The sequence below is a fragment of the Vulpes vulpes genome, chromosome 3 (assembly GCF_048418805.1).
Source record: "Vulpes vulpes isolate BD-2025 chromosome 3, VulVul3, whole genome shotgun sequence".
Taxonomy (NCBI): Eukaryota; Metazoa; Chordata; class Mammalia; order Carnivora; family Canidae; genus Vulpes; species Vulpes vulpes.
In genome coordinates this window covers 83601117-83615708 of record NC_132782.1, presented here as the reverse complement: position 1 = coordinate 83615708, position 14592 = coordinate 83601117, and the positions used below count along the sequence as shown (strand labels likewise).

Genomic DNA, 14592 nt, shown 5'->3' with positions numbered 1-14592 from the left:
CCGCTTCCCCTCTACCTCCAGGTCCAGTCTCACGTGTTGTCCCTTTCCCTCGCTTTCTGCTCCATCCTCTTCCTCAGAAGGGGGATGCTCCCTTTACCATCTGCCCCCCCCCAGCCCCTCCCATACCTCCAAATGTTTGGGAGAGAAAATGGCTGAGCAGGAAAAATTCTCTCCTTGGCCTAGTCTGGCCCAGGGATGGAGAGAAGATAGTAGAAATTTGAAGTGGAAAATTAGCTGGAGCAAGGGGAGGTCAGGAAGGGGTGAATGACTAGATGTAGGGGTCTAGGGAAGGGGGAGGCACAGGGACGGCTGGGAGGAAGGACCAGATGCTCAGGCACTGGGCAGAGTGGGGTCCAGATGACATGACTTGATGCCTGCATTGTGGCTGAGGGCTGATGCTCCCTCTGCCCTTCACTACTCCACCCCCTACTTAGGTCAATATTTATGTGTCCTGGACCTAGAGAGGCCCCTGGACTCACCACTGTCCCAACTAAACTCTCCCTGTCCCGCCTTCCCCACCGCCCGCCCCGCTGGCCAGTCCCCACGCCCACACACCCGAGGCTGCCTCATCTGGCACTGATTATCTCCGCTGCTGCCGCTGCTGCTGCTAAACTCAGCTGCTGCCTCTGCCTCAAGGACCCCGGCGCCTCTCCCCCCGGCCATGCTGCCTGCTGCCACAGCCTCCCTCTTGGGGCCCCTCCTCACTGCCTGGGCCCTGCTGCCTTTCACCCAGGGCCAGACCCCCAACTATACCAGGTAGGTCTCTTCGCACCTTCCAGATAGCTTGAGTGAGCTTCAAAAACCCCTGATTCCTGGGGGTTTTGCCTGTGGAGCCCATGGATTCTTTTACTAATGCACCACTCCCCAGATCTCCTATAGCCCCAACTCTTCCCGGGTCCCTATGTTCTCCCTCCCTACCTGCAAGACTACTATTTCCTGTGGGTCACCAGTGCCCCCCATTCCTCCACCCTTTGCCCCTCATCTTCTAAGTCTTCCCATCCACCCAGACCCTTGCCCACCCCTCACCCCCCACCCCTATGGAACCTGAGAGCACCAAGACCTTGAACTTGCCTGGTAGCTGGACATCTGGATTCCAGGAGAGAATGAGAGGTGGGGGGGCTGAGAGGGGGGAGCGAGGGGGAGACTTGGGAGTCAGATACTCAAGTAGTTGAGAGCAGGGCAAAGGTTGGGAGCTGGAGAAATCTGGTCTCCAGGTTCAACATGAGGGCCATTGCTGCTGCTGCTCCTCATCTCTCCGCCCCCTCCCCCCCATGGCTTCGTGGCTGTGTCCACATCTGGAAGTAGTTAGGCGGCTCCTGTCCCCGACTGCCAGGCAGGGCGAGGGGGGAGAGTGAGGAACAGCCCGAGGAGGATTCCGGGAATTCCTATTGGGGTGGGGGTGGGGACTGGGGGGTGTTGGGACAGACAGCCAAGTTGCTGGCCCCACTTGTTCCTAATCCTCTCAATCCGGGCATGGCTGGCTGAGGCTGCCCCAGATTCCCTAGGCCTCCATCCCCCTGGCTTCCCTCCCTGCCCCCCCACCCTCCGTCCCTATCCTTCCCAAGCTCTCTTCCACTCATGGCTGATGCCTCTTCTGATCTCCAGACCTGTGTTCCTGTGTGGAGGGGATGTGACCGGGGAGTCAGGTTACGTGGCAAGTGAGGGTTTCCCCAACCTGTACCCCCCCAATAAGGAGTGCATCTGGACAATAACGGTGAGAAGTTCCTTCCTATCACTACCGCCTTGTTGTAGTCTCCCAGGCCCAACTAAGGGCACCTCAGTCTGCCGGCCCCCTGCTCCCACCACCTCCCATCCCTGAACCACCAAGCCTTATCCCCTCTGTCACTGAGGGCAGCAGTGCCCATAATAACACGGGGCAAAGCGTCCTCACACCTTACTTAAGGTCTGCTTCTCCACTTCCAGCTTCATTCCCAGTCCTCCAATCTCTCCAGGACCTCAGGTCTTGTCCCATGCACAAGCCAAAAGCTGCTGCAGAGTCCAGGTTCTCTGCTCTGCACGCTGATGGAGTCCCTTCCTGTTCAGGCCCAGGATCTGTATGAAATGCTTGGAGAAGGACAGGTACCCTCTGCCTGGGTTGTGTGTGGCCTGACTTTGCAGGTCCTCTTCCCTGTCCCCGCCTTCAGGTCCCTGAGGGCCAGACTGTGTCCCTTTCCTTCCGAGTCTTTGATTTGGAGCTGCACCCCGCCTGCCGTTATGATGCTCTAGAGGTCTTTGCCGGGTCTGGAACCTCCGGCCAGCGGCTTGGACGCTTCTGCGGGACCTTCCGGCCTGCGCCCTTAGTCGCCCCCGGCAACCAGGTGACCCTGAGGATGACGGCGGACGAGGGCACGGGAGGACGAGGCTTCCTGCTCTGGTACAGCGGGCGGGCCACCTCAGGCACTGGTGAGACCTCACTCGCCTCCGCCTCCCCCTCTCCTGGCCCCGCCCCCGGCGCAGGCCCCGCCCCCAGCCTTAACCTCCACCCCCCAGCCGAACCCCAAGCCCGAGAGCCTAGGGCCCCCATTACCTCCCTTACCCTTTTTCCTCACTAACTGCCCCTTCAGTCCCTCCTCCTCGTCTTCTCTCCCCCCTCCCGCTCCCGCCCACCTCCTCTTCCAGGCCCCCCCCCAGGCGCGAGGCGGAAATGGGTCACCGACCCGCGGGTGGAATGGGCGGCCTGGGGTTACTGGGACGGTGAGTAACAGCCCGCCCCCGTCCGCAATCGGGCTCCCTCAGACGGGCGCGAGGAGGCATTCGGGCTGGGGGATTAGGTACCCCCGACCCGGAGCCCCCTACACCCAGCCCGGGGCTCCCGATTGCGGTCCCATCACCCCCTCCTGGCGGTAGAGGTCTTCCCTAAATGTTTAAGGCAGAGCCCTCCCCAAAGAGGCTTCTGGGGCTGTGCCCCAGTTTGAGGGCACCCTCACAATGTGAGGACTCCCCAACCTGCAAAAGGGACTTCTCCGCCGGACCGGGGAGATGGGATCTCCCAGGGGAAGAGGAGCGGTGTGGCCGCGGGTCAGGGGGAGGGGCGAGAGGGAGCGTGTCCTGCCAATGCCTCCTCCCCCTTCCAGCGCCCACCTGGGCGCCGGGCGGTCCGAGACTCCCCTGAGCCCTGCTTCTCCAAGCCCCCTATCTGCTAACCAACTCCCTCTTCCGTACCCCTCTTCTCGTCCCCTCATGCTGAGACCCAGACATCCGAGCTTCCAGCACAGGCTTCCAGCCTAGCGCTCTCCTCGAGCTGACCGAGGGTCTCCACCGCCTCCCACCCCCACACCTCTCTCCCCTCCCCAGAGCACCAATTTTGCGGGGGGCGGCTGGAGAAGGCCCAGGGAACCCTGACCACGCCCAACTGGCCCGAGTCCGATTACCCCCCGGGCATCAGCTGTTCCTGGCACATCATCGCGCCCCCGGACCAGGTACCGAGCCCCTGCCCGGGCCGCCCTCGGGGGACCCGGGCGGCGTCCTGCAGCATGCAGCCAGCAAAGATTTATTGACCATCTGCTATGTCCCGATCACTGAGCTCACGGTGGTAGGGTGCGAAAACAGACCCAGAACTGCTCCCGCTCAAACAAAAAATGTAAAATAACACCTGTGACGAGTCTTACGAGAGCGAGGTACACGATGCCGATACATAAACGGTGTTTTGTGTGTGTAAGTGGCGGCAGTGAAGGTGGATGCTGGGTCTGTTCCTTGAGCGTGAGCCAGGACTAGACCTTGCCGACGAAGGCAGGCGCCACGGAAGGGTTCCCTTGGTGTGTGACCCTCCGAGCGGTGGTGTGACTGCTTTAAGAAGGGAGCTCCAGGGGACGCGGGAGGGGAGAGAGGAGATTGCCGCGAGCTTCCGGGCTCCCGGAGGAGGCAAGAGGTGCAGAGCTTCCGCGCCCTCGAGCCGCCCGGGGTACCGCCGCGCAGCCTCCTCTCTCCCCGCCGACAGGTGATCTCGCTGACCTTCGGGAAGTTTGACCTGGAGCCCGACACTTACTGCCGCTACGACTCGGTCAGCGTGTTCAACGGAGCCGTGAGCGATGACGCCAAGAGGCTGGGAAAGTTCTGCGGCGACACCGCCCCGGGGTGAGGGGGCGGGACCCGGGTGGTTGGCGGGTAGGGGTCTCCACCTCCCCAGGAAAGGGAGTGGGGCTGAGAGACCTGGCTTAGTTGAAGAGGTGAACACCTGCCCGGGGACCCCCAAGATGGGCGGAGCTAGTAGGGGACCAGGCAGAAGACCCGGTTTGGCACCGGGACAGGTCCATGGATGGAGAGGCGAGTAGGTCCCGCGTAGTCAGGTAGCTGGTTAAGGCTAACCCAGGGCAGAGGTTACAAAGGCCCGCCTGACGCTTCCCACGGTGCCCGCCACCCGCAGTCCCATCTCCTCTGAAGGGAATGAGCTTCTCGTCCAGTTCGTCTCTGACCTCAGTGTCACGGCCGATGGCTTCTCCGCCTCCTACAAGACCCTGCCGCGAGGTGCCGCTACCGAAGGGCAGGCCCGGAGCCCCGGGGAGGATGCCCGGTCCGGGGCCTCGCTCCCCAAGCCCGGACCCCCACCTGTGGAAAAGCCAAAGGCCTCATCGGAGGCTCAAGCAACTCCGGAAGCTCCCAGTGAGTCTGGGAAGGGGGAGGAAGGGACATAGACTGAAAGGAGCCATTCCAAAGACCTCCCTTCTGAACTCGTTCATTTATGCACACATTTATGCTCTGGTGCCTTTTCTGTACTCAGGTCTGGTACTGGGTGTGGGGTCTAGCACTGGATAGAGCTCTGAATGAACTAAAATTAATGAGACCTTTAGGAGGAAAGGGGTCCTTCCTACCTGCCCGTTGGGTCCCCCTCCACAAACAGCACCCCCCTCCTTCCTAGATGTGCCCAATGTGTCCTGCCCAAAGCAGTGCCGAAGGACAGGCACCTTGCAGAGCAACTTCTGTTCCAGCAGCCTGGGTAAGAAGCCCCATCTGCCAGCTTTGCTCCTCCAGCAGCTCTAATCCCACTCCTGTCCCCAAAGTGCCCCCTCCTGGATCCAGCCCTGACCTGGCCTCTGTCTCAATTCTCACCCCCACTTTCCCACAGTGGTGACCGCGACAGTGAAGTCCATGGTTCGAGGCCCAGGGGAGGGCCTCACTGTCACTGTCAGTCTCATTGGTGCTTATAAAACCGGAGGCCTGGACCTGCCTTCTCCAATCACTGACACCCCCCTGAAGTTCTATGTGCCTTGCAAGCAGTGCCCTCCCATGAAGAAAGGTAACAGATGTGGGAAAATGGGGAGGAGGACTTAGCCTCATGAAAATGATAGAATCTGAAGGACTCTGACAAGGAGGTACATCTACAAGGTCACAATAATGCACTCTCAATACCTCCCTTCCCTCCCCTCCCCCAGGAGCCAGTTATCTGATGATGGGCCAAGTGGAAGAGAACAGAGGTCCTATCCTTCCAGCGGAGAGCTTCGTGGTTCTCTACCGGCCCAACCAGGACCAGATCCTCACCAACCTCAGCAAGCGGAAGTGCCCCTCCCAGCCTGGTCGGGCTGCCGGGTCCCAGGCCTGAAACCCAGGCTACCTTCCTAGCCTGGAGCTCTAGGGACTCCTTTCTTATCCAAATAAATGTTTCTTGACTGACGAAGGGGTCACATTTCCATTTCTATGGTCTGGGGGCCCCCTAAGGAGATTTCATTCATTCGTTAAACTCAACATGTTTCAGAACAATCTTTTCAGAATGCAAGACTTTGTCACCCCTTTGCTCAAAACTCTTCCCCTATTTTCAACACACACAAATACACACACACACACACAATGGTAACTATGTAGATGTGTTGGATGTGTTAATTAGCTTGATTGTGGTGATCTTTTCATCATGTGTACATAAATCCAAATATCAAGTTGTACACCCTTTGGTTTTTTTAAGATTTTATTTATTTAGGGACCCCTGGGTGGCTCAGCAGTTGAGCGTCTGCCTTTGGCTCAGGGCCTGATCCTGGGGTTCCAAGATTGAGTCCCACATCGGGCTTCCTACATGGAGCTTGCTTCTCCCTCTGCCTAGGTCTCTGCCTCTCTCCCTCTCTCTCTCTCTCTCTGTCTCTCATGAACAAATAAAATCTTTAATAAAAGAAAAGATTTTATTTATTTGTTTGAGAGAGAGCACGTGCTCATGCACAAGGAGGGTAGGAGCCGGAGGGAGGACAACCCCCACTCCCCAAGCGGGGAGCCCAACTTGAGGCTCGGGGAGCCCAACTTGAGGCTCGATCCCAGGACCCTGATATCATGACATGAGCTGTTAACCAACTTGGCTCAGTTGAGCCACCAGGAGCCCTTCAAGGGCAGTTGTACACCTTAAATAGATACAATTTGTATATGTCCTAAGACATCTCAATTAAGCTATTAAAAAAAAAAGAAAGAAAACCTCTCCCATAGGTTCCCACTAGTCTCAGAATAAAATCCAAAGTCCTACTGAAGACTGATCTCTACGTGATCTGCATCCACCCTCCCACCTTATCTCATCTCTGACTGTTGTCTCCCTTAGAAGTGCTGTTCCAGTCTCAGTGGGTCCTTGATCATTTTTAGTACCTTCTGCTTCAGGGCTTTGCCTTAGCTATCCCCTCTGTCCAAAATTCTCATCACGGATCTCTCATGGCTCACCTCCTAACTTCAATCAGATCTCAGCATAAAGTTCATCCTAGTCACACGTTTGTTCCTTCCAAATGGCAGGCTCTCTGGAATGAACCAGAAAACAGAGTCTCTACTCTTATGGGGAGGAAAGTACATTCTACTGGAGCAGAGATAAGTAACAAACATGGTGTCAAGTGAAACTGTGCTGAAGAAAACAAAAGCCTGAAAGGATAAAGTGGGTTCTACATTTGTTGGGGCGCTCAGCGAAGGCTTGGAGATAAGATGAACTTTGTTTTTGCTCTACTGCTAACCACTCATGTGCCCTGGGGTGAGATTCTTCATCTTCCTGAGGCCACTTCTTTTGTGAAAGGAGTTAAAGATTCAGTGGGATGATGCAAGTGGCAGGGTTGGTAAATCCTACTTCCTTGTGCAAACGTGAGTGATTTCTGAGTCCGGTGCAGGAAAGGGAGACACAGGAGAGAAGTCATGGGCTGAGATCTTGATGCAGGCAGTTTGGGTACAGAGATAGATGGATAGATAGACAGACGGACTGAGCATTCCGGAGACTTGGAAAGGAAAAGAATGTGAGTCTCATCTTTTCTGGGGTTTTTATTGGGGATTGTTGTCTGGTGTGCGTGTCCTCTCAGGCATCCTGGAATTAGTCAGAACAACGGTAGGACGCAGGTGTCTTTCATGTCACTCATTCCCTGAAGCTGGGGGGTCTTGGCCTGGAGCTATCTAGTGCCAGTGGTCTGGAATAGGCACATGATGGTTAGCAAGTGATTCTTTATATATCACCTATGGTACTGGAAGACTCCAAAGATACCATCTCTTTGACCCTTATAAGGAGGCCATATGCTTTTTACATTAGGAAGCACGTGTAGAGTGGGGTGGGTGTGCAGGCCCTAGCAAGAATAGAAGCTGGAAAAGAAACAAAGGGGAAGGGACGCCTGGGTGGCTCAGGGGTTGAGCATCTGCCTTTGGCTCAGGGTGTGATCCTGGGGTCCCGGGGTCGAGGCCTACATCGGGCTCCCTGCATGGAGCCTGCTTCTCTCTCTGCCTATAACTCTGCCTCTCTCTCTGTGTCTGTCATGAATAAATAAAATCGTTAAAAAAAAGAAAGAAACAAAGGGGGAAAAAAACGGCTTTGGGAGTGCCTGAGTGGCTCAGTCAGTTAAGTGGCTCTCTCTTGATTTCTGCTCAGGCCATGATCTCAAGGTCCTGGGATCCATCCCCTCCTCGCCCCAGGCTCCACATTCAGCGGGGTCGGTTTCAGGATTCGCTCTCCCGTTCCCCTCCCACTCGTGCTCTCTCTCAAATCTTAAAAAACAAACAAAAAGACTATTTCATGAGGTCTCTGTAGTTTTCCTGTCTGAAACCTACTCCAACTGGAAGAAACCTCGCAACTAGTACTGTGGAAAACGGCTGCGATTGCCGCAGAGGCTTCTAGGAAGGCCTGGGATTAAAGTAGAGAAAGGGGGCTTCCCCACCGCAAGTGATTCTAGCGATTCGGAGGTCGCAACGGGGAGGGAGGAACAAAGCCCAGCGGCCAGCTACCCGCGCCAAGGACTTCCCTCAGTTACTCGGCAGAGCTTTCTGGCCGGAGTCGCCCGTAAAGTTTTGCGTCACTGGGATCAAGCCAATCACGTCGTTAAGCTCGCCAATCGGAGTACACTTACGGCGGAAACGCGGCCGCCCAGCCAATGACAGCGGCCGTACGGCGGAAGCGTAGGAATGGCCTCCCGGGAAGATGGCTGCCTCGGTGCGGCCACAAGTTGATTGGCAGGTACAGTGACCAAAAGGTAAGCCTCATAGCATGAGCGGTTGTTCGGAGGCTGACGCACAAAGGAGCTGCGGGCGGAGCTCAGGGAGGGGTCGGAGGCACAGATAAAAGCCTCTAGAGAGCCGGAGGAAGGGCGGTTCCGGAGGGGGGCGCTGCGGCAGGCGGGGTCCGGCCGGAGAGCGGGGACGCCCGGAAGGGGCGGGGCCTGCGGCGGGGCGGGCGGGGCTTCTGAGATCCGGAGCCGAGCCTGCAGACAAGGCCCGGGTTGGGAGCAAATAGGGGCAGGGTTTATGGGGTGGGCGTGACCATGAGGTGGGGCTTGGGGCGGGGCCTAAAGGGACCGTGTAGAGCCCGAGAGGGGAAGGGTTTGGGGGGCCCAGGCCTGGTCTGCGGGAGCCTCATTTAGCGGGATTCCGACGCGGCGGCGGCAGGATCAGACCAGGCCCTGCCCCCTGAGCATTCCGATCCCTTTCTCCCCTCTCATTCCGATCCTTTTCTCCCCTCTTGTCCCCCAGCTCTAGACTCCAGGCCCTGTCCCCTGAGCTCTGCCTTCGTATGTCCACCGTTCACAGCCTGCATGCGCCGTGGGGCGCCCCAGGACCAGGAGCTGGTGGGCGCGGGGGCTCCTGGGCGGGGGTCCCGGGGCGCCCCTCCTCCCTCGGGACTTGTCCCGGTCCTCGTCTTTCCCCCGGACCTAGTATTCAGGGCGGACCAGCGGAGTGGACCCCGGCAGCTGCTGACCCTCTATAACCCCACGGGAGCTGCGCTTCGCTTCCGAGGTGAAGGGATGGGCACCTCATGCTAGAGATCTGGGTCTGGCGGCCGGACACTTGGGGGGAGGGGCTGCATGGGCTGGGGGAGCGAGATGAGTGGGGTCAGATAGCCAACCTTGGTGGACTGGAAAAGTCATGTCCAGCCCCGGGGTAGAAGGGAAGGGAGACTCTAGTGTCCCTCCACGGGCTAGCTTGTGTAGGGTCTCTGAAGCAATAGTCGGTCTGTGTCCCTTTATTCCTCAGTCCTGTGCACAGCACCTGCCAAATACACGGTGTTTGACGCAGAAGGATATGTGAAACCTCAGTCCTGCATTGACATGTGAGTTGGGGTGGAGGGGCCTCTTGGAAGCCAGGGGTCGTGGCCCCCTTTGAATTACCGTGCTGGTGATGGTGAAGTAGGGCTCAGTTGATTCTCCTCAGTCTTTTTCCGTACCTCTGTTTGCATCCCTAAGGGAAAGGCTCCTGGGAAGAGGGGAGGGGGGCTGGATCCACTTGGATCACTGCCTGTCACTCACTTCCTTTCAATGGGCCTCTTTCCTATATTGGGACCAGTGTGATTCGCCACGTGGCCCCCATTCCCAGCCACTATGACGTCCAGGACCGCTTCCGCATTGAGCTGTCTGAGGAGGGAGCTGAGGGTCGAGTGGTGGGGCGCAAGGACGTCACCTCGGTTCTGAGGGCCCCAGCCTACCCACTTGAGCTCCAGGGACAGCCTGACCCAACACCCCACCCAGGGCCTCCTTCCTGGACACCACCACCCACGGCCAGACACTTCCCAGAGAGTGAGTTGGGGGATGGGAATTCTTGAGTTCTTCAGCATTGCCCTAGAGATGCACTCAGTTGGAGTTGAAGGGGTCTTCTGGTTCGATCTTTCGCTTTTTGGTCATTCTTAGGAGCTGAGATTTTATATCAGGTTAGGCAAAAAGCAGACTTTGTAGTTTTCCTGGTTTCTGGCTTCTTAGAAAAGTTCTTCCTTAGCTGTACCTTTTTTTTTTTTTTTTTTTTAAGATTTTATTTATTTATTCCTGAGAGACACACAGAGAGAGAGAATGGCAGAGACACAGGCAGAGGGAGAACAGACTCTATCCAGGGAGCCCGATGCAGGACACGATCCCAGGACTATAGGATCAAGCCCTGGGCTGAAGGCAGATGCTAAACCCCTGAGCCACCCAGGGATCCCCACCGGGCTCTAACTTTAATACTTCCTATCATGTGCCAGCTCAGCTCAGTTCAGTAAGAAACCTGTACTGTACCAAGTTGTGGGCTGTATATGGGTCATAGGGCTCCTTGCCTGGCGGACATGTACACAGGAGCCAGTAACAAAGGCAGGGTGAAGAGGGAAAAAATGCTGAGGGATCACAGGGGAGAGGGTTTCTCATGGTTGTGGGGACAGAGGCTCCAGGGAGGAGAGGACACTTCCAGTATGCCACCTGGGAGGCAATAAAAAAACAGAGATGTCTCCTATCTCTAGCTTCCTCCCTGGAGGACGTTGGGCTAGGCAGGAGGGGGGCTGGAGCTTCTGATGAGCCTTTTTTCCCAGACCGCCACCCACAACTGGCCACCAGCTCCTTCCTCCTCTTCCTGCTGACTGGCATAGTCTCTGTGGCCTTCCTGCTGCTCCCGCTCCAGGACGAGCTTGGCAGCCAGCTGCCTCAAATCCTGCACGTCTCTCTGGGACAGAAGTTGGTGGCAGCCTACATCTTGGGTGAGCACAGTAGTGGCTAGGGGTGTGGGGGCCAGCAGGAAGGCTAGCAGACTCCCAGGGCTGCTCACACCACCTTGCTTGTCTTTGTCCCCTCTCCAGGACTCCTCACCATGGTGTTCCTTCGGACCTGAGCTTCCTGCTCAACCTCCAGCCCCCTCCTAGGGCAGGGATGTGGACGTGCTCATGAGACAGCCACTGTGATGCTCATGCCTCGCCTCAATTCCTACTCCCTCTTCTTCCTGCCCATCCTCCCTCCCCTAAGGACCCAGGGATTTGTATTGTTTTGAAATTGAATAAAATAAATTTTTGAAATTAAACAGAATTGGAGGGAGTAAGCCCCTTTCTTCCCAGTTCCTCCTCCCGTCCGCAGGGCACCCAGGAAGTGGGGGCAGGGAAGGGGCCCAGTGAGGATAGAGAAGACCTGGGTTCTGGTCCTGATGCCACATTGGAAAAACTGTGACCTTGAGCAAGTCATTGAACTTCTCTGAGCTTTTATTTCTACCTCTAACACCAGGGAATTGGCAAGCAGGCTTTTCAGGTCCCCCTTAGCCCTAAAAATAGGGTCCTGTCCCTAAGCTGGTGTATTTAAACTATAAATCCTGCCTCATGCCACCCACTGCAGAAGCCCAGTCTCGTAGTCTTGAGCCATCAGAGCCTCTTGCCAGGGTTACCTAGATGCTTCCAATACCCAAAATCCTTTTCTGTTTCTTGACCCTTTATCTGCTTTATTTTGTCTCTCCCATTAAGAGTTCAACTCCGAAGGAAAAAAAAAAAAAAAAAAGAGTTCAACTCCTGTGGGTCAGAAACACCAAGGTCCCTGCCAAGATTGAGGGAAATGGCTTTGCCTGACTTACCTCAACTTAACCAGGCAGGAAAAACTAAGCACGGGAAAAGAACAGGAGCCTTGAAAAGTATGTGTCCAGTCCTCTTAGTCCTCTTCCAGATGCAGGGCAAGGGAAAAGAAAGGAAGAGGGCCAGCCAGTGACATTGGTGGTTGGGGACAAAGTCAGCAAGATAATGTTAAGACAGACTCAGTCTGTTCTCTGCTTCTGCTGTCACCTTTGTCCACCTCTGCTTCTCTTGTCTCCTTTTACAAGGACAGTAATGATGACATCCCTCCTCTCCTCTAATTCAGGATCATCTCCCTATTAGTGTGCTAGGGCTGCACAGATGTGTGGGAGGCCTCAACAGCAGAAATTAATTTTCTCACAGTTCTAGAAGCTAGATGTACAAGATTTAGGTGTCAACAGGTTTCCCCTGAAGCCTCTCTTTGGCTCGCAGATTGCCCCCTTCTCACTGTGTCTTCATATGGTCCCCTGTGCATACACATCCCTGGTATCTGTGTCCATCTTTTTTTTAAGTAGCCACCACACCCAGGATGGAGCCAAACATAGGGCTTGAACTCATGACCCTGAGATCAAGACCTGAGCTGAGATCGAGCCCAACACCTAACCAACTGAGCCACCCAGAGTCCCCTGTGTCAAAATTTTCTTATAATGACACTGATCAGATAGGATTAGGCCCTCCCTAAAGGATTCATTTGAACTTACGGGCCTATCTCCACATACAGACTGAGGTATTGGGGGGTCAGGGCTTCAACATATGAATAGGGGTGGGGGGACACATTTCAGCTCAAAACACTCCCCATTTCAAGATCCTCAACTTTATCACACCCATAAAGTCCTTTTTGTGTAAGGTAATATTCACTGACAGGTTTTAGAGATCCGGATGTGAACATCTTTTTCCATACCATTATTCTATTCACTACAAGGAGCAAATGAACAAAATGAAGGACCAAGAAACCACTCTGGGAAGTGTGTTCTGGACCGTGTATCAGAGGAGCAAATAGTCGAGGAGGGTCTGACCCTGGTCCAGGCTCTTGAGAACCCAGTCGGGCTCTGGAAGCTCCTGGGGGGGGCGGGGGTTAGAAGGCAGAGTTTCATCCTGGAACCCAGGGTGGGAACTGTCATGCCATAGTGGGAGCAAGAGAGGACCAAGTAGGGGTACCTGGGTGGCTCAGTGGTTCGGTGTCTCCCTTTGGCACAGGTCATGATCCTGGGGTCCTGGGATTGAGTCCCGTATCAGATCCCCACAGGGAGCCTGCTTGTCCCTCTGCCTAGGTCTCTGTCTCTCATGAATAAATAAAATCTTTAAAAAAGAGAGAGGACAAAGTAACCCAAAGACAAGCCCTGGGATTTATGCAGCTACCCTGGGAGTGAGAGCCAGGGCTGCAGCCTCCTGAGATGTGATTAAGGGTAAAGTGGTGCCAGGAGCACTTGGAATTCCCTGCCCTCCTGCAGCTTCTACCTTGATGGACAAAGACTGACCACAGGAACCCATGTGGAGAGAGGTCCCAGGGCGGGCCCATCTAACAGGTGTGTGACCACTGCAGTCTCCCAGGGCCCCATGCTCAGGTGGCCCCGCATTTGGCAGTTAATGCTCTGTGGTCACCATCTTGAAATTCTCAATGATCTGGGGTGCCTGGGTGCAGCTGTTGAGCATCTGCTTTTGGCTTAGGGCGTGATCCTGGTCCTGGGATCAAGTCCCACATCAGGCTTCCTGCATGGAGCCTGCTTCTCCCTCTGCCTGCGTCTCTGCCTCTCTCTGTGTGTCTCTCATGAACAAACACATAAAATCTTAAAAAAAAAAAAAAGAAGAAAGAAAGAAAGAAAGAAAGAAAGAAAGAAAGAAAGAAAGAAAGAAAGAAAGAAAGAAAGAAAAAAGAAAGAAAAAGAAGCTTCTACTCAAGAAGCTGACCAGGCTTAGCCAGAACGTGCCCTAGGAGCAGGATGTCAGCCCAAAATAAACAAGAGGTGGGCAACCTGCTGTACAGCATCTGATTTCCAAAAGACATGGTTTTTCAACGACCTGGGCTCACATAATTATCCGGACATAAATAGTGGGAAGTATTAAAAATGAAGAGCTATTTTAAAAGCATCAGATGCGGCGGCTCCCATGCGGAGGATCCAGCACAGACTCTGGAGTCACAGGGACCCACGTTTGTGGCTCAGCTCTGCATCTCCTCGTGGCAACTTACATGCTTCCTAAGTTCTCAAAACCTTAGTGTCACCATTTGTAAGCTGAGATGACAAGGGCCTATTACAGAGTTATTAGTTGATAAAAAAAAAAAAAATCAATGATCTTTACCCTTGAATGTATGTTTTGGAAGCAAAACCCGATGGGACAATGGAGAATGTGCTGGGGGTCCTGCCTCCCCTGGATGGCTTCTCACCTGCCAGCTCCCTGCCCCCACCCAGAGATGGCTGTTATGCTCCTTTCCCAGCAGGGGCCTGGGCCCAGGCACAGGGAGGTTCTGGGTCACAGGGTCTGGCACATGCGCGCCATCCATACCAAGTTGTGGGGCAGAACTCTTGAGTGCCTATGAGGCTCTGCCCCAAGGTATTTTCCTCTGAAGATCTGGACATTTAATAGCAAATTAAAATCCACATGACAGGTTGGAAGACTGTAAGGAAGAAAACAGTTCTGTTCACACCTTTTGAACAAGAGGTCTTGCCAATTACGTAGTCATCCCAGGTCTCAGGAGAAGGTAGAGTCAGCTCCCCACCCCATGATGGTCTTTGGAGAAGGGCCCCCCTTATTTCCTCACGTGACAGAGCAGCTCAGAGTTTTCCTCATGGAGACAGCATTCCTATTTACATCTCTCACCCTTCTGCCCAACCCTTCCTTGTCTCAGGGGAGGGATGACTGGGTGGAGTAAAGGTAAGGAAGCACAAAGG

The 14592-nt window shown here is 55.0% G+C and overlaps 2 protein-coding genes across 4 annotated transcripts; both read left to right on the top strand.

Moving 5' to 3' along the window:
• Positions 1 to 355: 355 nt before the first annotated feature.
• PCOLCE (procollagen C-endopeptidase enhancer) lies at positions 356 to 5607 on the top strand. Of its 2 annotated transcripts, XM_026019481.2 has the most exons (10): positions 356 to 756; positions 1606 to 1714; positions 2145 to 2403; positions 2620 to 2694; positions 3295 to 3419; positions 3938 to 4074; positions 4364 to 4599; positions 4856 to 4933; positions 5063 to 5233; positions 5370 to 5607. In XM_026019481.2, exons 1-10 carry the CDS (start codon positions 662 to 664, stop codon positions 5534 to 5536), a joined length of 1452 nt encoding a protein of 483 aa, XP_025875266.1. In that variant the 5' UTR covers positions 356 to 661; the 3' UTR covers positions 5537 to 5607. The 2 variants fall into 2 exon arrangements, with proteins under 2 accessions (XP_025875266.1, XP_025875267.1); XM_026019482.2 differs by lacking the exon at positions 2620 to 2694.
• A 2700-nt stretch (positions 5608 to 8307) lies between these two features.
• On the top strand, positions 8308 to 11177 carry MOSPD3 (motile sperm domain containing 3). Of its 2 annotated transcripts, none has more exons than XM_026019673.2 (6): positions 8308 to 8396; positions 8893 to 9156; positions 9394 to 9469; positions 9703 to 9932; positions 10691 to 10855; positions 10955 to 11177. In XM_026019673.2, exons 2-6 carry the CDS (start codon positions 8955 to 8957, stop codon positions 10984 to 10986), a joined length of 705 nt encoding a protein of 234 aa, XP_025875458.1. In that variant the 5' UTR covers positions 8308 to 8396; positions 8893 to 8954; the 3' UTR covers positions 10987 to 11177. The 2 variants fall into 2 exon arrangements, with proteins under 2 accessions (XP_025875458.1, XP_025875457.1); XM_026019672.2 differs by lacking the exon at positions 8308 to 8396 and adding an exon at positions 8511 to 8641.
• The last annotated feature ends 3415 nt before the right edge of the window (positions 11178 to 14592 follow it).